Below are 25,249 nucleotides of genomic sequence, written 5' to 3'. Positions count from 1 at the left end.
TTCGCTAAAGTGGACATTACTCAAGAACAGTGTTACCTACAAATGACGGAGCAGAGACCTTTTTTCACAGGGTTTGGCGCTAATTAATATTCATAAAGTAGATAGGGCAGGTATGTATGTGTGTGTGTATATATATATATCTATCTACGAAGCCAAAAGAGATGTGCAAGGAGAAGGGCTAATTCCCAAAGGAGACTAATTCCCGTTATTCCTAAACATTTCTCACCGTCTACCTCTGCGGTTTGTTCCCTGTCCTCGCCTTAGTCCAAACCTATCTCATCACACAGCCCTTCCTTCCCTACCCCAACCTCCAACACCCCACCCCTCTCTGGGAGTAGAGGAAATCAAGCAGTGGTCTGCAAGATTTCCAGATACCTTTTGAGGATCATTTAAATTTCCCAGAAGCGGTCAACCGAAAATTAATTATTGGAAACCCACGTGCCCGGTACCGAGCTAAATATCTGGGTGAACCTATCGTTTGTATTATGGGGTGTGAAACTTACGCAAATGCTGGGATCCTTAAAAATAGTATAAAATGACGAATACAAACTTAGAAACAGTGTCTTGGGTCTGGTGAAGGGACCTTGAAACTTAAACTTTGTTAGTTTCACATAAATCTGCCTCTAGCTCAAGGGTTCTTAACCTATCTTTGCCATTCGACAGTCTGGTAAAAGTTGTGGCTCTTCTAGGGTTTTAAATGCATAAAATAAAATATAGCATTACAAAAGAAACTTTGCGTTGAAATATAGTTAGGAAATGCATTTTAAAAACAATTTCATGCTCTTGGAGCAGGTCAAACAACTACTGAAATTTTAAAGCAATGAGAAGGTATTTCAAGGAATTCTGTAACCATAATGCGATATAAAAATGTCTGTGATTCCTATTGGTGACAGAGTGAAAGGTACTGCTAATTTGTGGTTTTTTCCCTACATTCACAATGGGGAAAATGCTTAATTTCATTAGGATATTAGTGAAAATCAAGATGTTATTTTTTTTTCCCTTCCAGGCTGAAGGGCCAGTGAATGCTAGTCTAATACTCCTTAAAGCCCATTTAACACAGGATAAGAACCCGTGGGCTGGATACTGTAATTCAAGTGATTCTACCCAAAATTCTCTGAGTTACTGTTTCAAATATTCAGCCATATAGTCCTTTTAAGTATACGCCACCTTTTCAGACCATATATCTTGATTTTTTTAAATTTGGAAAATACGGTCATCTGAGCTTTACATTTCAAAAACAGTTATGTGTGTGTGTTTGTATTCATGAATGCAATATTCCACAAATATTTGTTGCATGCCCTCTACATATAAATCACTGTTTTGAAAGTAGGGAATGTAAAATGAATAAGACATAATCTTTGTCCTCTTAGAGCTTATATTCTAGCTGACAAGGCAGGACAAGGATACAAGTAAACATAATAAATATGAGTTGCTAGGGAGAGCTCTGGCTATATCTCTCATCTTTTGAGATTAGGTGATAACAGTGCAGCCAGACCACTCCACAACCCTTTCCTGTCACAGACCAAATCTATGGTCTCAGCTGGTATGTCAATGAACAACATGCTTTTGCTCCTTAAATGATTACAGGGCACCAGAATATTCAAATAGAAGCTCTGACTTTTACTATTTATAACCTGAAGTTGTACCAAAGAATGTTTAAAATTACCAAACCTTTCTACTGGATCCTTAGATTAATCTTCATCTTACTCGTCCCTTTCATGATGCTAAAAGAACTATTTAGTCTATTCCTCAGACTCCAAACAAGATTACATCAATTCAGCCTTTTCAAAATGCCCTCACTTGCTACTAACAAGATTAAGCCATCCCAGCCACAGTTCGAAGTCACAGGCAGCAGAAAGGAAAAAAGAAAGCAAGAAAGGGGAGAGAAAAATGGAAAATGAAGAAATATCATGAGTAGAATGTTAATGGAAAGGGCATCCACAACCAACCCTTGTTAACATTTAGGTACCAAGAGGCCACTACTCAGCTTTACTTGAAAACTTCGATTCTATTTTGATTTCTCTTTTGTCAGGTACAACTGTATTTTCTTCATCACACTTTAATAATTTTTGTTATTTTAAGGCACTTTCCAGAATGGTAGTGCTCCAATCAAGACTGGCCAGAGCTGAAGACTGTCTTTCATTTATACCTCCTAGGAGTATGCTTCTTTTAAAAAATGAAGCAGCATATGACTGACTTGTAATAGCTTGTACTCAACTTACCCTAAGACCTTATTGCATTCCTGCTTTATTATCATTTTTTGCAGTATTTTTTCTTTTGAAGATTATCCTAGCCAGACCATTGAATTCCCGTCTAGTTCTCAAATTCATTAAGCTGTTTTAAAATGGAAAAAAAGTTTCTCCATCTTAGTGACACAATGTTTTAAACAATAATCACTACCATTTACTGAACTCCTACTTGATGTCTAGTGTTTTACATAATCTATTGCTGATCGTTACCTGAAACCTTAAAGGCTAATAATACTATCCCATTTAATTGAGCAATCAGGCTCGGAGAGGCTAAAACATTTGTTGAAAGCCACACAGGTGAACTAAGACTCAAACACAGTTTTGAGCTACTTCACCAAGCTCCTTTTCAATTAAAGTCTTAGTGTTGGCAGATTCTTCACTTGTAGAGATATTTTTACGAGTCAAAACATCACCATTGTCAATCTGATGAATAAGTTAGAAAATACTATTCAGAGCCCAAAGAAAACTGTGATGTAAGATAAAATGAGAACATTTTCCTTACATGGTTTGCAAATTGGCTTTGCAATGCAATTTGAACATGTTCTGAGAAATGACAGCTTTAAGAACAAAACTGTGGCCTCACAAGGTATCACCATTGTGGAACAACAGTCGTTTGGGTAGCTTTGTTAGAAAAGACAATGTCTCATGGAGATTATACCTATATGGTCATCATAATACTAGTTAACATTTGTTAAGCACTTACCATGCTATCTCATTCGATGCTCACAATATATGAGGCAGGTACCGAAAAGTATCATCTCCCTTTTGCAGATGAAGAAACTAATTCCCATGTCACAGCTGAGACTCCAACTCTGGTGTAACTCCAAATTTCAGTCTCATAATCATTATGGTACACAGCCAGGAGAGAGAAATCAAAACCAGTAAAGTTAAACCTCTGTCTTTTTAAGACTTCATATTTCCAAACCTGATGTTGGTAGCCTGATTTTGAAATTCTTCTTGTCCTTTTTTTTTAAAATCAGTTTTCTTCTCACCTTGAGTTCTGTTGAGGGAATATTAAAAAAAAAAAAAGGAAAAGGAAAAATTGGGAAAGAAAGGTAGCAAAATGAGCTCTCCTTTCCAACCTTCCATTCCCTCAATCAAACTCAAGAAAGCAAAAATCAACTTTCAAGTCCAATTAGGATTGTTAAATTCAGCTTAAGAGTGATGAACACTTGGTCTTATGGAAGAATTTAACACATTTTTCTGCTTAGCAACTGAAGGATTCCCTGGAGACTTACCACCAGGACCTTGGTGCATCTACTCACTGACACTGAACTCTGCAGCCGCAGAGAGACAGGCACAGGCAGTGGCAGCAGCTGCTGCCTAAATTCCAGAAATCAAATTCTAGGAGACTGTTGAACATAACATTTTGTCCATTGAGTTCTAATTATTTTAAAGCTTCCCTATAGGCAGACAAAAGAGTTATATGCAGCAAATCTTTTAGGAGGGGTTACTGTAAGCTTTTAACCAACATCCAGTAGAATTATAAGTATTATTACTCATATTCAAATATACCATTATACAAATCAGATTAAACAGGGATTGTGAGTCCCTCTCCCTCGGTATAACTTTTGTTTTGAAAATGTGATAAAATAGTATGAATTGATTATAAATAGACTATGTGTATATAACTGAATTCTCATTACCCTTAAAATAGCCATTAGAAGAACGGGGCAAGTGCTCTCTAATTATCATTAATAGTGACAATAATGTAATACCTAGTGCTTGCATGGAGCTTCTCCATTTACAGAATTTCAAATACAGTGTCTCAGTAGACATCTACTACATTTGGACATCTTGAAATGTGTCATGCCCTTGGTTCTGTGACTCTCCTCTCCTGATTCTTCTCTGGATTCTATAATACTTCCTCCTAGGCCCCCTCCTCTGTCCATCATTACCTATTGGTGTTCCCAGGATTCCATCCTTGATACTGTTCTCACACTCCATCAGGGCCATCCCTTTTCACATGGTTTTCACTAATTTCCATACCAGCTGTCCCCATTTCTTCATCTACAGGTGCATTTTGGGTCCTGAGCTCTGGACTCATATTTTCAACTACCTGCTGGGCATATGAACATGTGTTTGGATGTAACAGTTTCTTCAAACACCACAACTAGTCTCTAAAGATGGTTTTTATCTCCCACCATTTGCCCCCTTCCTCACTGAGCCCCACCCACCTCGACCTGGTGGTGGTTCCTCCAGTTTGCCATCCGCTGCCTCAGCACCTTACATTTGCTCTTCAGTAAATTAAGTCCTTAGAACACTCTCCCCCAGGTATCCTGACAACTCATTGAGAACTGTGCTCTAATGTCACCACTGTAGAGAGGCTTTCCTTGACCATCCTCTCTAAAATAGCAGTTTCCCTTCACTCCCCTTCCCTTACCCTTTCTTTATTACACTTGTTACCTCCTGACGTTATGTATGCCTTTGTTTATTGTCCATCTTCCCCACAGAGTATAAGTTCAACAAGGGCAGAGTCTTCATCTCATCTCAGTCCTCTGCCAGGTACACTGTTGGTGTTCAACAAATTATTGTTAAATGACTTAAATTGCTTGTATCCTTTACCCCAGATTCCTCCTCTTTGTGTGTTGTGGTTCCATTCACAGCATACTCGCCATCCAACAAATTACTCACCTCAGAAATCTGGATATAACAGGTTCTGACTCTGTATAAGTCACTGGTGGAAACAGTTGATAGTATGCCTGGACACTAGGACTAGGACTGGGGCAAGAGTACTGAGGAAAGTCTGCCCTCTTCTTTTCCTACTCTGGCTTTGTCCTCTTCCAGGGGGCCCTCATGTCCACATGTGTGGCTGCAGGTCCAAGTTCTGTCCATCCTCCCAAACCAAGGGCTGTGGGTACACACGTGCAGCTTGGTTTGCCCTGAAGAGAACACACCTGAGGAAGATGCATCCTGTATTGAGAGCCTGCCGTGAAACATGTCTCCAAAGTTGCCATAATGTCTATTCCTAGATAATCCTCCAAAGATGACAATGACTCATCAAGTGCAGGAGCATCAGGGGCAGGTGAGTTTATCCCAGCTTTACCTTGGGAGGGGGTGTCTTAGATAGGTCACATTGCCTCTGGGTGCCTTTTTCCTCTTACACTGGGCCCCACCAGATATGCAATGACAGAATACCTACGGTTTCCACCGAATTTATGAATAGCTTGTGTGGTGACAAATCAGAAGTGAGGTCACCAGTCCTACTGAATCATTTATCCAGAAAATATTTCTTGCCTGCCTACTCTAAGTCAAACATTTGCTAGGAGCTGAAGATACAATGGTGAGCAAGACACAGTGATTTCTTCAGGAATATTAAAGTCTCATGGAAGAGAAGAGAAAGTCAATAGGCAATTACAAAACTGGGATAAAGTGGTTTGACTGGAATAAACCCAGGGGACACTGAAAAGGAACACCTGACCCAGTCTTGTGGGATAAGGAAAAGGTTCCCTAGAACAAGTGAGGTATGAGACCTGAAGGAAGAGGAGGAGTTGCCCAGAAGAGTGGTGAAAAAAGAGATGCAGCTTGGAGAGTGCTGCAAGTGCAGGGAGTGCAGAGACCTGAAGCTGAGGAGGGCAGCAGAGGCCAGACCACGATGCCCTCCTCATAAGCCACACTGACAGAGGCTGGTTCACTGTGTGCTGCTGGCAGTGGAAAGAATGGGGAGGTTTTATGCAGAAGAGTGGCATGAAGGGATTTGCCCTTCAGAAAGATCATTGTAGCTGCAGCAAATAGTAGGTGGAAGATGGCTGAAAACAGAGGCTCATTAAGAGGTTGTTTCAGTAAGCAAGATGTGGCTTGGTGATTGATGGTCTAAATAATTGCAGCTAATATTTTAAACCCCATTACTTCATTTAATCTTTATAACTATGAGGCACATATAATCACCCCCATTTTACAGATGGGAAATCCAAGGAACAGAGAAGCTAAGTAAGTTGCCCAAGGTCACATGATAAGTGGTGGCAGTAGAGAGGAGAGCACGTATATGGCTTTGAGAAATATTTAGGCGGTGGTATGGTCATGACTGAAAGTAATTATTTTAACTGATTTTCATTATGGATTTTGGGCAGATGGCTAAAGGAGAAGGAGTCAAGTATGATATGCAAGTTTCTAGCTTGGATAACTAGGCAATGACTATGTTAGGAAATATAGGAGAAAGAGGGGGAGGGGTGATAGAACACAGTGGTAAATTCAGTTTGGGGTTTGCCTGGGTAATTTCCAAGTGGAGATGTATACAAGGCAGCTGCAGGGGCTGGTGTGAAACTCAGAGATTTTTGATGTCCTCAGCCTCAGTCTCTCCCAGAGGGAAAATCAAAAGCAGCTTTGAGAAGCTGAAAAATGATACAAACTTTGAATATGAAGCATTTAGGAAAACAGATGATACAATGAGATTAGCCATGAAACTATTTAAGGTCACTACAGGGTGACTTTCTTCTATTTTACTCGTCAATTGTCTTTCACTAACAACCTTTTATCTTGAAGTCTCCTACAGATAAGCAGGGCCCAGTCAGCTATTCCACTACACACATGGGTATCTAACCAAAGCTTTAAAGACTCCATTTCTCCCAGAGCATAGGAACTCCATTTCCAGGAGGAATACTAACTTTCAAAACATAAGGGAACCATTTAACAAATAATCATTTCATTGGACTCAGTGGTGTCCTAATGGCCTGGAATCACCGCCCTTCCAATGGCTAGCCTCCTAGAGAAAACTCACACAGAAGGAAATCTGCCTGTTGTAATGACGGCGAAATATTAACATATTAAATATCCTGAAGGGAAGGTTCCAGGTGAGCTTCTCCAGGTGAACTGGCATTTTCCTTGAACCAGTTTTCCTTCCCAGAAATAAAAAATGCAGAACATGAAGAAAGGAGAAAAAGAATTTTTAAAATCTCTCTTTCACAAGTCGTGGCTATAGGGTTAATTGCAATTTCTTTCATATTTGTATTCTTCTCCAATTTAAAGCACTTCCACTCCCTCTGTCTAAACTGTTTTTTTCCATTAAAAAAAAAGGTTTCATAAGATAAAATTACTTGTAAGTAAGTTGAAAATTGTGGCCACACCCTGGTAGAACATAATCACTGCCTTAGGCAGACTTAGGCAATTATGTCTTGAATAGAGAGCCTCTGACTGTTTCTAAGCGTATCTCTGTTCTGGGATCCTTACACTAATTTAGTAGAAATTGTTTTAGTATTCTTAACAGATACCCAAAAATATCTCAAAGCAATCAATATGGCCTCTTCTCCTTTTTCCTTTCTTTTTTTTTTTTTTTGACTTTTGTTTCTGTCTCCAAAACTGAGTCACTCACACCAAGTATTTCCATGTTGCTTTGCCACCAGCCTAATTAATCTTCATAGGAAACTGTTCAGGTTTTTGCATCGTCTGAAAATACAGTAATATCCAGAGAGCTCACCAATGTGTGAAGACGCTGTACTCCCAAATTTCCACAGGAACATCTATACAAATGCATCAGTAGAAAAACAACTGTGCCCAATTTTAATGAATCTGATGAAAAGCCATGTTATGAATCGGTACTACATTACTAAAATAATACTCAGTTTTTGATTTTAAAAATTACACTTTTAATTATAGAATATTGTTAGAATAACACAGATGTAGATAGACACAAGAATAACTGTGACCAATACCATAAGGAAAACTGCTCTACATACTTGTTCACTCACTCTCCACAACCATAGAAAACAGGCACAATGTGTTCAGGTTGTGTGCAGAAGCAGCCAGAGACTTGGGAGCAGAAGGCATGCAAAAAGCTTTAGCAAAGAGAGTCTGATGCATAACTACACAAAGTTCAAAACAGCAAATGGGCAGCAATTGGCAGGAAGAGAGGAGACAAGAGCTGGTCTGGCCCTTGCCCTTTTAACTTCCCAGCTGGAGTGTACACGTCTGGAGAGATGGCCGGGGCACTGAGAAGCCAAAAGCAGGAACAGGAACAGGTTGGGGGGGGTGGGGCAGGAGAGTAGGAAAGGAAAAGGGGGTGAAAAACACTTAGGTCATGGAGACGCTGTCTTCTGCAGCCACTCTTAAGTTGCTGCGCATAGCGGCTCAAAGAAACAACAGGAGAACTTCAATATTCATTAAAACCATCAGCAACACTGATACAGGAAAAGACATATTTTAGTCATCAAGAACATGAAGTCATTCAACAACTAAAATATGAATACCCACAGTTGGCTAGATTTTGTGTAGAAAAACATGCTCCCTGCCGGAGTCTGTATTTAAATAGGAGTGGCAACATAAAGACACCTACTTGGTGGAGTGTTTTTTCAGTTACTTTGGAGGTTGTGTCTTTTGCAAGGGATGCAGACCCACGTGGGTCATAGTAACTCACTACAGTACACTACTCAAGAGAGACCACTGGCGCCTTTAACCAGTCCCAAAGAGCTATGGCAAAAGTTTTTCAAATGTTACAACACTCACAATAGCACGGTAGAAATAACTTGCGGTAGGCTCAAAAAATATATATTCCTTACTCCAGTCCCATCTCCTTGGCATCAGTTTCTTCCCACTCCCACCCCCAAATCCATGGATAAGCAACAACATTTGGGATATTTCTTAATTCCTATTTCGGCTGAGATAAGGAGAACAGATACTACTGGGCTTAAATTGGGTCAACTCTTACATTAATCGCTTATATCTGTAGGCTGGGAGGATGGAAATACATTCCCAACTAGGTTTATTAATTCCTTGTGACTAGGACAAAGAGAAGACAATTCAGTCTGAGAACAGGACAATCAACCTATTTGTCCGGTCATAATCTCCCACAACTGACTGATACATACAAACAAGTGCTTGGTTCTGTACAAAGACAGATCTTACAAGAGAGTGTGCACTGGAGCACTAGTGTTTAAGTTTTTTTCATAAAGAATGAAAAAAAAAGAACATTTCTCACATTGGAGTTATGTCTGTAGTTCCGTCACATGATCAAAGTCACCCAAGAACATGCTAATTCAGTGTGAGTTCAGTTTCTGCTATTGGAGAACAACAGGAATACACATTTTACTGTACATACACATGCCCTTATGCAAGCTAAGATAAACACTGGGATGTGGCCCTTATCAAATCCTATAGTTAGTGGTACAGGGAGAATTGATCTTAAAGGGTAGAAGGGAAAGAACACAGCAATGACCTGTGTTCCTTGGGAAGGGACTCTGTACTTCCTTCCCTGAAGTGGTCAATTCCACTTGCTCCTTACACTCCATCACTTATGGTCCTATCTTTCCTTGAAGATATTTTCCCTACAATGTTCCCTATGATGATCCCCAAAGAAAATTAATAAATTCTGATTATTGGCCATAACAACAGTGGGCATCTCTTGCTAAAGTCACCACTGTTGATGAGTCCTTGGGTCCCCAAACCTGTGTCTCATTTTTCCTTTCAATCTGTATCTTCAGTTAGCTTTCACAAAGATGAAAGCTTTAGAAACAATGAGGAGAAAAGTTAGATTACTGCCTTCATTATGCAGAATCCTGCTCTCAGGAAGACAGAAAGATACAAATGCATGAGCAACTCAAGGAGAAAGCCCTTTGAAGGGAAGATGCATGTGCCCAGTTACTACAGTGAGTCAATAGGTGTGGCAATTCAGGCAGTCTCTGGCTGTCTTTTTCCAAAACAGCTGTGAGCACCCTATCACAGTCCAACATTTCCCCTAGCATAGTTCTTTGGGCCAAGGATGGGAGAAATTACTTTTAAAGATTTACTCCATTTCCAGGCCTGAGCATTTACCAGGATTTATCACCTGGTCTTTAGATTTTCAGTTACTTGTGGGACTGATTTTGATGACGTAATTAATTAATATTGAGTGATTTTTAAAAATCACTATTCTGGAGGGGGGAATAACGTTCTTAAAGCCATGGGTCAGGATTTCAAGTGGCTTGTCTTCTTTGATGTCGTAAACTGTGGCCCGCAACGAGGAAATTCCGTATGATAAAAGCAGCTCAGTCTTGAGAGAGCTCTTTGATATCAAATAAAATTGTACCTTCAAATGAATCACTTCTCAGTCATAATCACAGGACTTAGTCAGTGTGAACTCTCTTATGTTTAATAAGAGCTGAGCTCCGGCTGAAACTCTTCTCACATTCGGTACATTCATACGGTTTCTCTCCTGTATGAACTCTTTGATGTGTGATGAGGTTGGAGCTCTGGGTGAAACCTTTTCCACACTGCACACACTCATAGGGTTTCTCTCCGGTGTGGGTTCTCTGGTGTTTAATTAGATCTGACCTTTCACCAAAGCTTCTCCAACACTCGTTGCACTCATAGGGCTTCTCTCCAGTATGAATTTTCTGATGTGTGATGAGATGAGAGCTCCGGCTGAAGCTTTTCCCACAAGCATTACATTCATATGGCTTTTCCCCGGTATGTGTTCTCTGATGCTGAACCAAGTGTGAGATGCGGCTGAAGTTCTCCCCACATTCATTGCAGTGGTACGGTTTTTCCCCCGTGTGGGCTCTACGATGGCGCACAAGGTCCGAGTTCTGACTGAAATTCTTCCCACACTCATCACATTTGTAGGGCCTCTCCCCGGTGTGGACGCGATAGTGTTTGATGAGGTCAGATCTCTCACTGAAGCCTCGTCCACATTCATTACATTCGTACGGCTTCTCACCTGTGTGGGTCCTCTGGTGCTGTGCTAGGTGAGAGCTCCGGCTGAAGCTTTTCCCACACTCCTCACACTCATAGGGCTTTTCCCCACTGTGGGTCCTCTGGTGCTGGATTAGGTGAGACAGCCGGCAGAAACTTTTCCCACACTCATTACATTTGTGGGGCTTTTCTCCAGTGTGGATTGTCTGATGCTGAATGAGGTGAGAGCTTCTTCCAAAACTTTTCCCACACTCATTACAGTCATAGGGCCTCTCCCCAGTGTGCGTCCTTTGATGCTGAATAAGGTGGGAACTCCGACTGAAGCCCTTTCCACATTCATAACACTTATAGGGTCTGTCACCAGTGTGGGTTTTCTGATGTCGATTAAGGTCTGAGATCTGACTAAAGGCCTTTCCACAATGAGAACATATATGATATCGGATGCTTGTGTGGACTTCTTTGTGGACAAGCAGATCGGTGACTTGTTGGAGAGGATAGCTTACCCAGTCATCTGCTGTTAAATCTCCCCATTGTCCTTCTGATCTATCCCTGTCTTCAAAAGCCTCTTCACTTTCAGGATTTTCCGCAGTATTACCAACAGGTCTTTCAGATGCAGTCCCAAATTCTACATCTTCACTAATCTCTTGTTTTGGATTCACCTCGTTATCACTCCTGATTTCAAAATCTGTAATAAAGGGTAAAAAATAATACTGGAGAACACACACAAAAAACATCTGCTGTGTGCCAGGCACTGTGCTAAGTTCTTTATATAAGTTACCTCAACCAACCCAAGAGTCAGGCATTATGATGATTTCTTCTTTATGAAGAAAGGCCCACAGAAGTGACTTGCAAAAGGTTGTACAGTAGTAAATGGTGAAGCTAAGATTCAAAGCCAGATCTGTCTGATAAAAGTTCATGTTCTGCATCACTAGTCAACGGTTCTTTATGAAAATTGCCTATGTTTCTGTTGTTTCAAAAAAAGAAAACAACCAGAAACAGAAAACGTAAGAGACTCTAAATCATAATTTCTAAAAGTCAAGAGCCTAAGTATTTTATATGTGAATGCATGTGTGCATGTTTATGTTCTTAACTTGTCAAGCCTTCATCATAACAATTATGTAATATTTACTAAGAACCTACTGAGTTGGCATGGAGAAACCAAATTTTTATCTATCTATGTCAAGTCTCAGTTGACAGGAAAAATGACTGCCAAATGTTACTTGCTGCTTTCCAGTAGCCTTTTAATGAAAAGAGAAGTGGGAAGGTTGGAGAAGGCAAAAAAGATGCCTGGCTCAGAACATTCTTGGCATTGACTAGGTGTAAAATCTTTAAATGAAAATGAAAATATATAAAACCACTATCTATAAGAAACCTTCAACCAGATACTCCTTTTTTGAAGTGATATTTCTTGGTATATTCTTCAAAAAAGGTTACTAGGTATGCTAGGAGAAAAAGGTCTGTGGATAAATTAGTTTGGTAAACGGTATAAACATCATCTTCTTAGAAATTCAAAATGCCTGATACCACATTAAAGGTTTTGAAGGGTCTTGAGGTAAGGAAGCCTTGTAAACATTATTTAACCTACTCCCAAACTTATTTGGGCAAGACTTTTTTTTTTTTTTTTTGGTGCTTCAACTCTTCCATCTTTCCAACAAGTGCTCCTTGGGCTGGACCATAGACATATAAATTCACACTTCTTTAAGATTCTCATTTCTTGTTTTATTGGATTGAGTGGAATATTTGGGTTACTGACTACAATAGATCTGGGTGGATAACTTCATTTCTAGTTGCTTGTCAAAAAGAAGGAAGCTGAGACATCAGAGAGAGCCCAAGTTAAAAAGGAAACCCTTCCCAGTTGCCTTTTGCTTGTTAAAAGCAATAGGAATAAAAATTTCAGAAAAAGGCTTAATCCTAATGAATGGCAGATGACCTAGTGAACCATATATGGTTGTTAACTTCTGTCAAGTCCTAACAGGAGACAACGTGAGTCAAAAGACTACTCAGCTCAAGAATATACGGTTTATTCCAGTTACACCCAGACCAAACGATAGCTAAAAGACAGGTTTGCAGACCACCAAAAAAATTAGCTTCTCTAATAGAATTTGTGATCTCATTTAGTTCAGAATTTTCCTGGAACAACATCTGACACACTCAAAATCTATGATCAACTCTGAAATGTCTCCATACAAGTACCTACTCTGGATAAATAAAGGATCTGAGGCAAAGCTAGGGCTCTGAAGCCAAAACAAACAAAAAAACTGGCTTTTGCCTTCCCGTGAACCTGGATCGGAACCCCCTCATCTTCTAGTAAAAGCATCATTTACAGGGGCATTTATATCCTGGCAAGCACTATTATGTTAGACCTGTTTGGTCAGTGATCTGTACAAACAGGCTGGAGAATGGCAAATGACTCAGGGCACAAGAAATCTGAGTGTTTTTAAAATGTGCAGAAATGATCTTTCTTTTCAGACAATATGACCTTGATACTCCCTCACTGAAAGATCTGCCTGAGGACTCAACTCAAGCCAAAATCCAATTAAGTGCTTTAAAAATCAAGTAACTAGGTTCCTTTGAAAGAGCTAAGGCATTTTTGACAGTCTGAAATACGTGGGGTGAAGAAAGACAGAGAATCCTTACCTAATGAGACAACATTTCCATAATTCTCCTGCATAACATCCCTGTAAAGGTCCCTTTGTGTAGGGTCCAGAGGTCTCCATTCTTCCCGGGTGAGGTACATGGCCATATCTTCAAATGTTACAGGTGCCTGAAATCACACATTGCTTCCTCAATACTTGGTATCTAGGAGGTTAGTACCAGTTTTTCTTCTTGAGATTAGAGACATGGCTAGAATTGTTAAGGAGGCAAAGGTGTTAGGTCTGATACGTAGAGTCCAAAGGAGAAATAAACAAGCAACAAAGAGATGTGGTAAAGAAGAAAGCAATTTATGAACTTATTGCTTTGGTTCCAGATATCCCTGTCCGACTCTGAACCTTATCCTCTAGCAGTCCTTCTCTCAGAACACATCCAGCACCTACATCATTCCATACTTTTACTCACGATGTTCCTCTTTTCTTCAAATATCTTTCTCAGACTAGTGAAATCCTACTATTCTTTAAGGCCCTGTTCCAGCACCAGCTGTTCCTCAGTGGCCCCCATCCCTCTGCTTTGTTCCACTCCTCCCTCCCACACCTCAGATAGAATTAATCACTCCCACTTCTTGGTTCCCACAGCATTTTGCTCCTACAGCAAATAGTGCTCTTAACACGTAGTATCACGGTTAACCAAATGCGTCTGTCTCCCTACGTTTCATCCATCTATTGTCTCCCCAGTATTTAAAGGCAAACAGCAGGTGTTCAATAAATGTTTGTTTGTGGCTACACTGTCATGGTACTGGGTCTCTGGAGGCAGAATACCGAAGCAAGCTAATTACTAATCCCAGGAAATTTCCCACAGGGATTTGCAGAGCAAACAAACGCAGGGACGAGGTGGGTAAGCATAGGCAGGGTCCGAGAAGCCACCCCCGGCTTACCTGGGACCCAGCCATGAGCAGGGTGGCTGCCATCTCGGGCTCAAGGATTCGCCTCCCAGAAGAGAGAGAGCAGGAAAAGCAGCTAGCAGACAGCGCTAAAGGAGGCGAAAAGCAGGGCGTGAGGCACAGAAAACAGGCCCTGCCCACTCCCCAGGGCTGGAGTTCTGGCCTCCAGGCGGGTAGGGAGGGCCCTGAGCCCGGGCCGGGTCACTCTCCTCCCTGACCCTTGGGCGTGACCCGCCCTCTGTGTCTCCGCCACCATGGGGTGGAGGCAATGCCAGAATTTACTAAGACAGCCCCCTGGCTCGGTCCCTCCCGGGCTGGGGGTCAAGCCGATGCTGTCTCAGGGAGGAGGCTCTCAGCCCAGCCCACAGAACGCCTCTGCTCTTCCATCTCGAGGCTGGGCCCTTTCCGGCAGCTGCCTCAGCCAATCAGCGAGCGAAGCTCGCAAAACGCTCGGCCAATTAAATGTGGAACACTAGACCCGCCTCTTGCTGGACGGCTGGGCACCTCTATCACGTCTGCGCCTGCCCCCGTGGCCTGCCGGGAGTTGGAGTTCCATCCAGGCGTACAAAGGCCAGTCAAGAGGCCAAAAGCCATGGAGGGAAAAGAACAAAAGGCTGAAGGAAGAAACACGTCTTCCTAGCCAGGGCAGAGTATCTTCTGCTTTCTTCTCTTGGAGACCACAGCCCGATTAAGCCAGGGAGGTTGGCTTGCTTATCCTCACGTCCCTAGAAGCTTATCTTGAGTCAGACCTTAACTGCGACGTCGAGCCTAATTTAGGCGCTGGCTTGTATTGGGTTCCGCCAGGATTAGTTCTCATTTGACATCCCGGGCCCGAGAGGAAAGGAGCAGCCGCCCACTCCCCAGAGAAGACTCAGCGACCGCGCTGGAACTTTGAGCTCCACCCACGCACTACATCTCCCAGAAGCGCCTGCGGCATTCGCACACTGCTGCGCAGACTACAACTCCCAGGAGACACCGCGCCGCCCGTACCCGAGCGAGTGTAGTCCGCGGCTGGGCCAAGCTGTGTCCCGGATCCATCGCTGTTAACCCTGTAGGGGCGTCGGATCGCGTCCCTCTAAAAGGGCCCCCGGTGAGGGGCGGGCTGAGTTGCGCCTAGCGAAGGGGAAGCCAAAACTCTGAGGGAAATCAGAAGCGAGGGTGGAGGATTGAGCGAGCCAGGCCCCAGGGTTGGGAAGGGCCGTCCTACCGTCCCGGAGGGCATGCCTGCTAAAAGGGTTCTTTGCGGCCTCCCGCACGGATGGGATGAGGGGACCTCTCACGGCCTGAGCCCCGCAGACCCTCAGGATGTTAGCAGTGCCTGACCCGCTGAAGGTAGGAAGCCGAAAACCCGAATTAGTAACGAACAGACTTACCTCTCGCTTGGCCCTCAAAAGATCCGTTAGCTCACCGGCTCCAGGATCAGAGTCCTCAAATAGATTCCAAATCCGCAGACAGTTTTCTGAGACTTAAGACGTTCGGAAAGATTCTAGGGATCACTGGCAGATCCTGGATATCTCAGACCCGCGGGTAGATCTCGAATTCGTAGCCGTGCAGGCACAGCCCAGAGATCGTAGGCGGATCCCAAAGACTCACAGATTCCCGAGACCTCAGACTTTCAGGCAGCTCAGAGAAACCACAGGCTAGGCAGATCCCTGAGACCACAGCAGCTAGCCAAGAAATACCACCAGCAGCTAAGCTGCATTCAACTGGACTTCTTCCGAACGGAAGGACTTGCAGCCTTCCCTTTCCCCAGCCAGGATGAGAAAATTAGACAATGGAAGCCAAGAACTAGGGAAGGCAGGCATTCTGCGTGGGGAAGAGCTCTGAGCTTGCTGTAGCCTTGGAGAGGGAAGTGATGGAAAAAGAATATAACAGCTTATTAGGGACTCCCACCCTCTTCAAGTTATAAATATCCCCAGAACCTTGGCTACGTGCCCAGAAGCCTGTTGTCTCTAACTGTACAGGAGACTTCTCTGCCTGGGCTGGGAAAGGGGTTTTTCTTTTGTTTTGCAGATATGTCCACCCACCAAGTGACTTGAATTTTTTTCTTCAAATGTGCCTCTAGGCTATGCTTTTATTAATAAGTGTCTTGTTCCCAGTGCCCAGTTATTTATGGTTAAATTACTCAAGTGTCTAAAAAGAGCTAGGATCCTACCCAGCCGTGAGGCTGACTCCCACTCCCACTCCTCTTCTCACTCACAATTGTGATGCGAGGAATTTTTTAGATAACACAGATTTGTACCATATTACCCCATCTAAAATTGATATGGGAACCACAAAAAATAGAATCATAGAGGGTCCCCAACAGGCAGTGTCCTGAGTAGGAAAGATGTAGGCATCAAGGTCAGACAGACCTGTGTTGGAATCCAGGCTGTGTATCCTTTGGAAAGTCATTTAATCTCTCCAGGCCCATTTCCCTTTCTGTAAAATTGAGTAATCATACCTAAGGGGGAGGTGATTTAGCAATGAGATGATTTAACACACTTCACACAGGGTGAGCGCGCAGGTGATAGTTGGTATTATTATTAATGCTGCCTTTGGTGGCAGGGAAGACTTTCAGAAAGGCCTGTGATTATTTTACTGGCTCAGAAAATCTAGGAAGTCAGAGTGGCTCCATGGCTTTGAGGATCTGCCGGTGACTTTATCCACAGTGTTTCTGCTGAAAATCCAGAGGGAACTGGAAGTTAAGCCAGTTCGGTGGGTTCAAGAGAACTGGTGTATTAAGCCCAGTGAAGCACAGGTATTTGGGGCTACCAAAAACCCAGTGAGGTGAGGCCTCACACTCAGGGAAACCTCTGGGACAAGGAGGAGGGGATCGGTTCAGACATCGGCTCAGTAACGGCAGGTTTCTAACTGGGCCGAAGGTGAGGTGAGTGCCTGAGCCCCTCAGCTCAGTGGGGCTCCCTTTTCATCCCTTCTCTGACAGATTGCTTTGTAAACTTTCTTAGGCCTTTTCTTCCCCCTTGCTCCAGTGCTTTAAGACCTTCTTTGTCCTCTCGCTGTTTCATTCTTCAGGCCTGCCTGGGGGCAGGACGACTCTCCAAGCCCAGCTTGGCTGCTTGCCTCCTACTGTGAGTAAGTACTTTTCTCTTTCTTCACCTGGGACCCTCCAGAGGGTGGAGAAGAGGGGTGAGAGCGGATGAAAGCATGAGTCCATTTGGTGCCCCTGGGTGGGGGGTGGGAGGAGTGGGGAAGAGGGGGAGGAAAGACAAGTGGGTGAGGGGCTTCCTGTTGCAGCCTTCAGCTGGATTCTGAGGGTTGGGGTCACTGGAGGAGGAGGTGGCTTCCTGCGGCATTGTTCAGAACTTTATTGTTTCTCAGAAACACTTATTGCCTGTGGGTTTTCAATAGCCAACTTGGAGAGCTTATTTGTTCCTGTTATTCAGCAAACAGTGAGCATCAACTGTGTGCCGAGGCAGCAGCACAGCCTATCACTGGGAGAAGGGGCCAGGAGTACCATTTTGCCAGGGTCTCCAATTTAGGCATTTGACATTATCTCCAAATGGGGTTTTACACTATGTCAGATCCACTGACCAATCTGATCAAAGAGCCTCCTTGTGTATCCTGAAGTCTGTTTCTTGTTAACAGACCACTGTGCCTGTGGCGCACTATAAATTATTATATTTTAATAAATCCTGCAATTATCTTGTGAGCAGCACAATTATAACTTTTTGACTTAGAAGCACTCATTTGTTAGACATTGAAAAATATGCCTCAATATATGTGATCTTGTTTGGTTATCTGTTCATTTTTAAATATGCCAGGAACATTAAAAAAAAAATAAGAATCGGTGATCTGGGCTTCTTTTGACCCCCGCTAGGGGCAGAGATGAAGCCTCTTCACAGCACAAGGGCCCGGGGACATGGGCGACGCACTGACTTACAGTCACTGCAGTCCAGCTGCTGGAGTCTTCCGGATGGGCTAGCTAGGCTGCGCGGAGGACGGCGGACTCACGATTGGGGGGCAGGGAGGAGTCTTCACAGAGGAGATGACATCGGAGCTGGCTTACAAAGACTGTAAGAGTCTTGGAGGTGGAGAACGAGGGGAGGGAAAGCATTCCAGTCTTCAAGAACAGCAAGTGCGAAGTCACGGAGGCGTGAAAAGGACAGAGCGTGTTCCAGAATGGCCAGGATTGGGTACAGTTCGAGGGAAGAGTGTGGGGGTGGAGTGGCAGGGGGAGGAAGCAGAGCAGGGACAGTCTCGTATGTCCCTTTGCCTGCCTGCCTGCCTGTTTGTCTCTGCCTTTGGCTGCTGATCAGCAACGCTGGTGATGAGTTACAGGTGGGGGGTGGCCTGGGGTGAGGAGAGCAGACTGACTCCGCGGGAGGAGAGGGGAGTGGCGAGGATGCGGAGGCTCTTTATGACCGTGTGCATTTCTGCTGGTTTTCTCCAGAGAGAGTCAGCATTTTCAAAAAATGTAAAGAATTCATTAAAAATGTGCAACAAACTTATTTAGTGTTGTTTAACTTATTTAAAGGCATCAAAATAGGCCTATATTCCCTGCACATGTTCACTGCATCTCTGTCCTGTACCAGGGACTGCGCCCCTCACGATGACTGCAGGGCTGCCGTGAGGATTAAATGTGAGAATAGCTGCAAAATGCATGGGCACAGGGAGGGTCTTGGCACACAGTGGCCAAGATGGTTATGGGGGAAGTAAAATGCATCACAGATGCTCTGTGAGCTGAAACCGTATTTCAGGTGACTCAGAATGAACAGGGGCTTGGGTTCGAGTCCAGATTCTGTCTGCTAGAAGCAAATTACTCTCTGAACTTTGGTTTTCTTGGTCTGTGAAAAGAGTAATAATATAATTTATAGAGCCAGAAAGTAGAATAGTGCTTGCCAGGGGCTGGGGGAGGGAGGAATGGGGAATTGTTTAATAGGTACAGAAGTTCATTTTTGCAAGATGAAAATAGTTCTGGAGATTGGCTGCACAACAGTGTGAATGTACTTAACACTGCTGAACTGTTTGTACTCTTAAACATGGTTAAGACAGTAAATTTTATGTTATGTATATTTTACCACTAATAAAAAGAGTATAACAGTAGTAACCTAGTTCAGGGGGATCTGAGGGTTAGTCGAGACAATATAAAGTACTCCCCATACTCACAACAATAGCTAACGTTCACTAATCAGGTACTTTGTGTCAGGCATGATTCTAATGAATCCTCACAGCCAGCCTTTGAGCTCCATGCTATTATTACCAACATATTACAGATTGTAAAATGAAGGCATGAAGAATTTACATAATGTGCCCAAGACCCCCAGCTAGGAAATGCTCAGTAATTAATAAGTATTGACACTGCCATACAAGGAAATTATCATCATGATCATTATCATCATGGTAGAATGCAGTGTAATTATTAGAGTTGCACAGCGCTCTCGGAGTTCTGAGGAACCATCTCTTGTGGCCAGGGAATTAGAGAAGACTTCCCAGAAGACATGCATCTGAGGTGAACCATGAAGAATGGGTAAGATTTGGACTGGGGATAGGGAGGAGGAATTAGAATAGGCAGTCACAGTTGGGAAGGTCCATTGTCTGTTATCAAGAACAGGACAAAGAACTACCTTAGACTGGAGCAGAAGGGGCATCAGGGGTAGAAGATGAACCACTGAAGACAGGCAGATGGCAGATGGAGGGGAGCTTTGAAAGTCAAGCCCAGGATAACTGGGGGAAGTCTACAGAGAATGACCAGGGGAAGGATGCTCAGAGCCATACAGGGCTCTTGCAGGTAAGGCAGAGAGTGCTTTGAGTTGGGAGACCAGTAGAAGGCCTTTGCACCTGTCCAGTGGAGAGAAGGATTGGGCAAGGGAGAGACTACAGAACTGGTAACGGATAAAATGCAGAGCCAGAGGAAAGGGTCAAAGATAGCTCTAAATAATGAACTAGTTGACAGAAAAGACAGAAGAGGGGATTTAAGAAAAAGAAGATGTAAATTCAGTTTGTCATTAACTGTATTGTAAAGGCCAGTGGGGTACTTAGTGACTTAATATGTCTCAAGCTCAAGAAAACTCAGAGCTAAAGACAGAAATTCACTCGTCTGGATGAGACTACTAAGAAAGACTTCTCTATAGTGTTTCAGGTTTCTGTAACATTTGAAATCATCTTCTAAGCTGGTCACAAGATCTTGACTGTACTCTTTGTTTTTCAAGGTCTTTTGGTTACAATACTGGTGAGATCTTACCTCCTATATGAGAGAACCATGTTGCTTCTCTGTTTCACCTCACCTAATGTCTTTTTCCTCCCGTAAGGCAGCAATCTCCCTTTCCCTAGGGAGCCTGCCAGGATGGTAGAAGTTAAGGCTAACTCCCTTGTAACTGTCACCCGCTTCATCTTTGACAGGGAGGAGGAGATGGAGTTAAACCACGTGTTCCAGCCAACAGCATGTGCGAAGACTGTGTGACAAGGAGGAGCAGAGCATGGCCAGTGTGGCTGGAGCACAAAGCAGGGGGTGGCAGAGGCCAGCCCTGCAGGGCCTCGTAGACCCTGCCAAGAGCAGTGAGAAAAAATTGGAAGGTTGTAAATGGGGGTGGTAGAGTTGGGGACTGTAACGTGATCAGATTTGCAATTTTGAAAAGCCTGTTCTGGTCAGTGGGTCCAGAGTGGACACAGGAAGACCAGTTGGGAGGGTATTAACCCCTGTGGATGAACACAGTCTGAGGCCTATTCATGCTTTTCTGGGTCCTTCTGTGAATGTAGGTGTGTACTGTGCAGATGTGCGAACTGGAGCCAACTTGTTCTTCTGTTGTTTAATCTGACTCACCTCCTTTGTAAACTGTAAGGTTGTTGAGGGTGGAGATTCAGCTTTGTATTTTTTCCAATGCTGTAAATCCCTATGACACCGCAAGCACAATGGATATTTAGACCCTGACGCCTAAAGATGGCCTCAGGGCGCCATCTTTAAAAAGCCACAAGGTAACATTTATTGACATTACTGTGTTAATAGTGGTTGCTATTCCTGTTCTGCTTTTGATTTCTAGACATTTGGGTAGAGGATTAGATGATGCAGAGGAAAATCTGATCTCTCAGCCACTACTACTAGAGTGTGGTCTGTGGACTAGCAGCATTGCATCACCTGGGAGCTTGTTAGAAATGGAAAAATCTCAAGCCCTTCCCAGACCCACTAAGTCAGAATCTGCATTTTAACATTATCCCCCAGGGATTCCTACACATCTTAAAAATTTAAGAAGCACCTGGGTATCTAAGCAACATCCCTCCACACTTCTGTGGGTCATATTCATACTCAGGCATTTATCACATCCCATCTGGTGTGAAAGTCTGTGCCTGTAGCTTCTTTCCCTGCCAGGCCAGGAATTCCTGGAAGGCAGGGACCAAGCACTGAGTACAGCCCTGGACTTCTCACAGCATCGAGCACAATGGCAGGAAGCAGAAGACCTGGGTTTTGGTCCTGGATCTGCCATTTGTGAGATGTGTGTGTTGTTTCTTCTGTGAGAGGATTTTCAGTTATTCTGAAGGATGTGCCCCCAAATCTGACTGCTGAAAAGCTGGAGATGGTGGCAGGTTTCTGTACAGTTTATTTACAAGTTTCATCTATAGGAGGAGGCACTAGGCAGGTGGAAGGAGGAAGGTGATAACCAGTTTCAGAGTGGATGATGCCCAGGGCACATAAACTTGGGCTGAGGTTAACCCAACAGCAACCGTAAGAGTGAACCAAGGCAGATGGAAACCCTAGTCGCTAGTACCACTCCCATTTTTATGGTTAAGGAAATGGCTCAGAGAGGTGAAGTGACTTGCCCAAGCTCCCAGGAATTCACAAGCTCCTACGTGTTAGTAGTTTTAGGAAACAGAATCCAGGAGGTTCAGCCTGGGGCTGCTGGAAGGCCAGGGAACGTCACAGACTTAGACCCAGGACGGACCCACCAGACTTGCTCCCAAGCTTTTCCAGAAGGTTCCAGCTTTGCCTAAAGTTCCTATCAGCTTAAAAAGCAAGCTGATTTCATCATGGGAGAAGTACAAGACTCCTTGTGCCCTGCAGACTTCCTCTGTAGCTCGGCCACAATGGAGCCGAAAGGAACACACTGCTCAGGCCTGGACCGGTTCCAAGGCTCAGGACCTCCTAGGGGCCACAGAACTCAGGCACCGCTGTACTCTTCCCTCAGAAACCCTCAACTCAAGACAGTATGTCCCCTGCCTAGAGGGACCAGGTCTGTAGTCCTCAAAGGCCCCCGGAGCCAGCTTGGAACAGGGAATAGCAGAGAGTTTGGGAAGAGATGACTATGGAAGAAATCTTCCTACATGGTGTGAAAGTTGCCTAAGCCAAACTGTGTGCCAGCTGTTCTGCACGTGTGACTCAGGGTGGGTGGCAGGATCTGAGCCGATCTGGTGTTTTTCAACTCAGAAAAGGCTGAGAGGTTCAGATGTGAGGGAGGGGACTCAAAGCAAAGGTCTGCCAGCCAGTGTCAAAGCTAAGGCACCTCAGCCCTAAGGCTCTGAAGTCTCTGAGTTTCTACAAGATGTTTGTCAACATGGACTTAGCATCATACCCCAATTAGCCTCCCCCTACTGGCCAGTCACTATTAATAACTGATGATTAGTTTGCAAAAGAATTCTCCCTCTGATCCCTAATGCCCCATTCAGAGTTCAGTATTTTTCTTCATTTTAATTTTTATTTTTCTCCAGTTACGATGGCTTAGTGCTTTTTCTTGGTTCTTCCCCACCTTGTTCAATCCTGGCTGGTGGTTCTGTCAGCAGAACTACAAAACCAAAAAGGCAACAACATTTCAGATCTTTCTTTGCGTCACTCAAGGAAGCAAGGGGCAGGTGGAGGAGACATGAAAAGGAAGGTGGGGTCTGGAGCCACACAGACCAGAGTCCAAATCCCAGCTCTGCCATTAGTAGTGGTGTGACCCCAAACAAATCACTCGTCTGTCAAATGGGAGCATAATGCCGACCAGTGGAGAAAAGGATATCAGGCAATAAATAGAAATGAAATGCTGGACATGTGGTGGGCTCTCAATTTATGGTCAGGAATATCACTGTGATTATTACCAATAGCTTGGTTAGACTTTAGGCCCCCCACATGGCAATGTACACTACCTGAAAATTTTGTCAGAAGCCATGTAGCTACCACCTCTAGTGGGCCCTTGCCTCTCTGACATCCAAATTTCAATTTCTCTGCAGGAATCAGGGAGGAGCTGGGTTTGGAGCATGTGGAATGTCCTTTGCCCAATAGGAACACAAGAGCTACCATTTATTGAGCACTTACTCTTGGCTAGGTGGTATTAACATACATTAACTCATTTCATCCTCACAGTAGCCCTGTGAGACAGGTACTACATCACTTCCCTTTCCGCAGGTAAAGAAGCAACTTAGGTTAAATGACTCGCCCAAGCTCCCGTAATGCCAACATGTAACAAACTCAGAATAATAAGAGCGGTGGTTTCTATGTACCTGGCACATATGTGCTCAGGGCTTTGTTTGTACGACTGTACAGGTTGTTCACTGCACAAGAGAGCCTGGCCAAAGAGAGGGGCTGAAGCTCAGCCCCTGCTCTGTTTACCAAGCTCTGTACCCTGGTGCAAGGCTGTGTCCACCTGGAGGCAAGGACACCTTTTTCTAATTTGACAAAGATACCATCTGAGCTATCAGAGGCCCTGTTGATTCTTTATGTGTATTACCTTTTCTGATCCTCAAAACAGCTCTGTGGGCTAGACACTGATACCCCTATTTTATAGATGAGGAAATCCAGGCCTGGAGAGTTCAGGTCACTTAGTGAAGTCCCTTTGTACGTGATAAAGCTAGGATTTGAACCTGATACCAAAGCCCATGCTCTAAGCCAGTAGCCACTATACTGGGCTCCTAAGTGCTCAATAAGTGAATAAAAGAAAAACACATAATCGTCTGATTTTTTACTCTTAAAAAAATAGCAGTTCTTAATGAGGCCCCAGGTCTGTCAAAGCTCTTAGTAAAGCTGTAGAAAAACTCAGTGGATCAGGAATTCGCAGCACTGTCTTGCAGTGCTCCAAACTCTGTGACTTTATGCTTGTTAACTATTCTGGTAGCTCAATTTCCTCTTCTAAAAGAGTAATACTATAAAGGAACATTTTTCGTAGTTGTTTGCAAAGTGTGTGCATATATAACAATCCTCCTATCAACCATGGGAGAAAGACATCATCATCATCCTTTCGCTCAGAGAGGTGAGTGACACGCTCAAGGTCACACAGCAAGTAGGGCAGAGTGGAGACCTGAAACCAGGGCTCCCGACTCCCAGTCCCACGCTCAGTTGTGCTCTTTGTGAAGTACCTTACAACTTTTGGAGCACCTGCAGCCTGACTGGTGGCCCAGACATCACACAGCACACATGCAAATCAAATAGTCCTGGAAATGGACATTAATCTTGTATGGTTGTTTCAGAAGAAGACGTGGTAGGAAGTAGCACTCTTGGGGGAGTCTTTGCTTGGCTCCCATGGCTGAAAACAATATTGCTACTTTTGCAAGAGCTGGGGCAGCCTGAGTTACAGCCTTGGATAATGTAAGGCTTTTCCAGAGCTGCCTTAGGAAGGGAGGACAATCTGGGAGGCTCAGCCCTCCTCTCACCCCTGGCTGTGGCCGGGTTCAAAGGAAATACCATCTGTGGAAGCACTTTGCAAAGAGGCGTGGTCCACATGCAAAGCGCTATTGTTTTCCCTCCCCTCTGTGGATCTCAGGAGGCTGATTCCATCTGTGTTCAAATGATAGACTTGCCCATCCTGTGATAAAATCTGGGTTGCTGTCCCCACCCCAGCTGAGTGCTTTCCAAAACAAAAACATGCACATACACATGCACTCTGTCCCCACCTCCCCAACAACAACCCACCACCATCTCCAGCTCTGCAGACCTGCTCTGTGCAGACTGGCAAGCCCC

General features: G+C 43.9%; 2 protein-coding genes and 1 long non-coding RNA gene across 9 annotated transcripts in view; 1 reads left to right on the top strand and 2 right to left on the bottom strand.

The window, feature by feature from the left end:
* Positions 1 to 7,807: 7,807 nt before the first annotated feature.
* Positions 7,808 to 15,897, bottom strand: ZNF436 (zinc finger protein 436). 4 transcript variants are annotated; one of them, XM_006196756.4, is made up of 4 exons: positions 15,759 to 15,897; positions 14,380 to 14,474; positions 13,488 to 13,614; positions 7,808 to 11,535 (listed from the first exon to the last, which is right to left on the bottom strand). In XM_006196756.4, exons 2-4 carry the CDS (start codon positions 14,410 to 14,412, stop codon positions 10,283 to 10,285), a joined length of 1,413 nt encoding a protein of 470 aa, XP_006196818.1. In that variant the 5' UTR covers positions 14,413 to 14,474; positions 15,759 to 15,897; the 3' UTR covers positions 7,808 to 10,282. The 4 variants fall into 4 exon arrangements, with proteins under 4 accessions (XP_006196818.1, XP_031539654.1, XP_031539656.1 ...); XM_031683794.2 differs by lacking the exon at positions 15,759 to 15,897 and adding an exon at positions 15,135 to 15,223; XM_031683796.2 differs by lacking the exon at positions 14,380 to 14,474 and having other exon boundaries at positions 15,759 to 15,888.
* Positions 14,905 to 18,836, top strand: LOC116282932 (uncharacterized). Of its 2 annotated transcripts, none has more exons than XR_004192474.2 (3): positions 14,905 to 15,717; positions 17,401 to 17,460; positions 18,206 to 18,836. It is a non-coding gene; the product is annotated as an uncharacterized lncRNA (long non-coding RNA). The 2 variants fall into 2 exon arrangements; XR_012079410.1 differs by having other exon boundaries at positions 17,334 to 17,460.
* A 2,448-nt stretch (positions 18,837 to 21,284) lies between these two features.
* The window catches only part of TCEA3 (transcription elongation factor A3), a 33,303-nt gene continuing 29,338 nt past the window's right edge, over positions 21,285 to 25,249 (bottom strand). For all 3 annotated transcript variants that reach the window (XM_072975137.1, XM_072975135.1, XM_072975138.1), the window contains one exon: positions 21,285 to 23,099. In XM_072975137.1, the coding sequence (XP_072831238.1) occupies positions 23,091 to 23,099 (9 nt within the window). In that variant the 3' untranslated portion in view covers positions 21,285 to 23,090. The remainder of the gene's footprint in view (positions 23,100 to 25,249) is intronic.

This window comes from Vicugna pacos, chromosome 13 (genome assembly GCF_048564905.1).
Source record: "Vicugna pacos chromosome 13, VicPac4, whole genome shotgun sequence".
Taxonomy (NCBI): Eukaryota; Metazoa; Chordata; class Mammalia; order Artiodactyla; family Camelidae; genus Vicugna; species Vicugna pacos.
The sequence above is the reverse complement of the archived record's forward strand: the minus strand, read 5'-3'. Positions and strand labels throughout refer to the sequence as shown.

What these genes read in the sequence shown, in the direction of transcription:
- ZNF436 (XM_006196756.4), bottom strand. Translation starts at nt 14,412, where the DNA reads ATGGCAGCCACCCTGCTCATGGCTGGGTCCCAG. An exon ending in TGCTCATGGCTGGGTCCCAG is followed by an intron (nt 13,615 to 14,379) that starts GTAAGCCGGGGG and finishes GTGTGATTTCAG; the next exon opens with GCACCTGTAACATTTGAAGA. An exon ending in TGGAAATGTTGTCTCATTAG is followed by an intron (nt 11,536 to 13,487) that starts GTAAGGATTCTC and finishes CCTTTATTACAG; the next exon opens with ATTTTGAAATCAGGAGTGAT.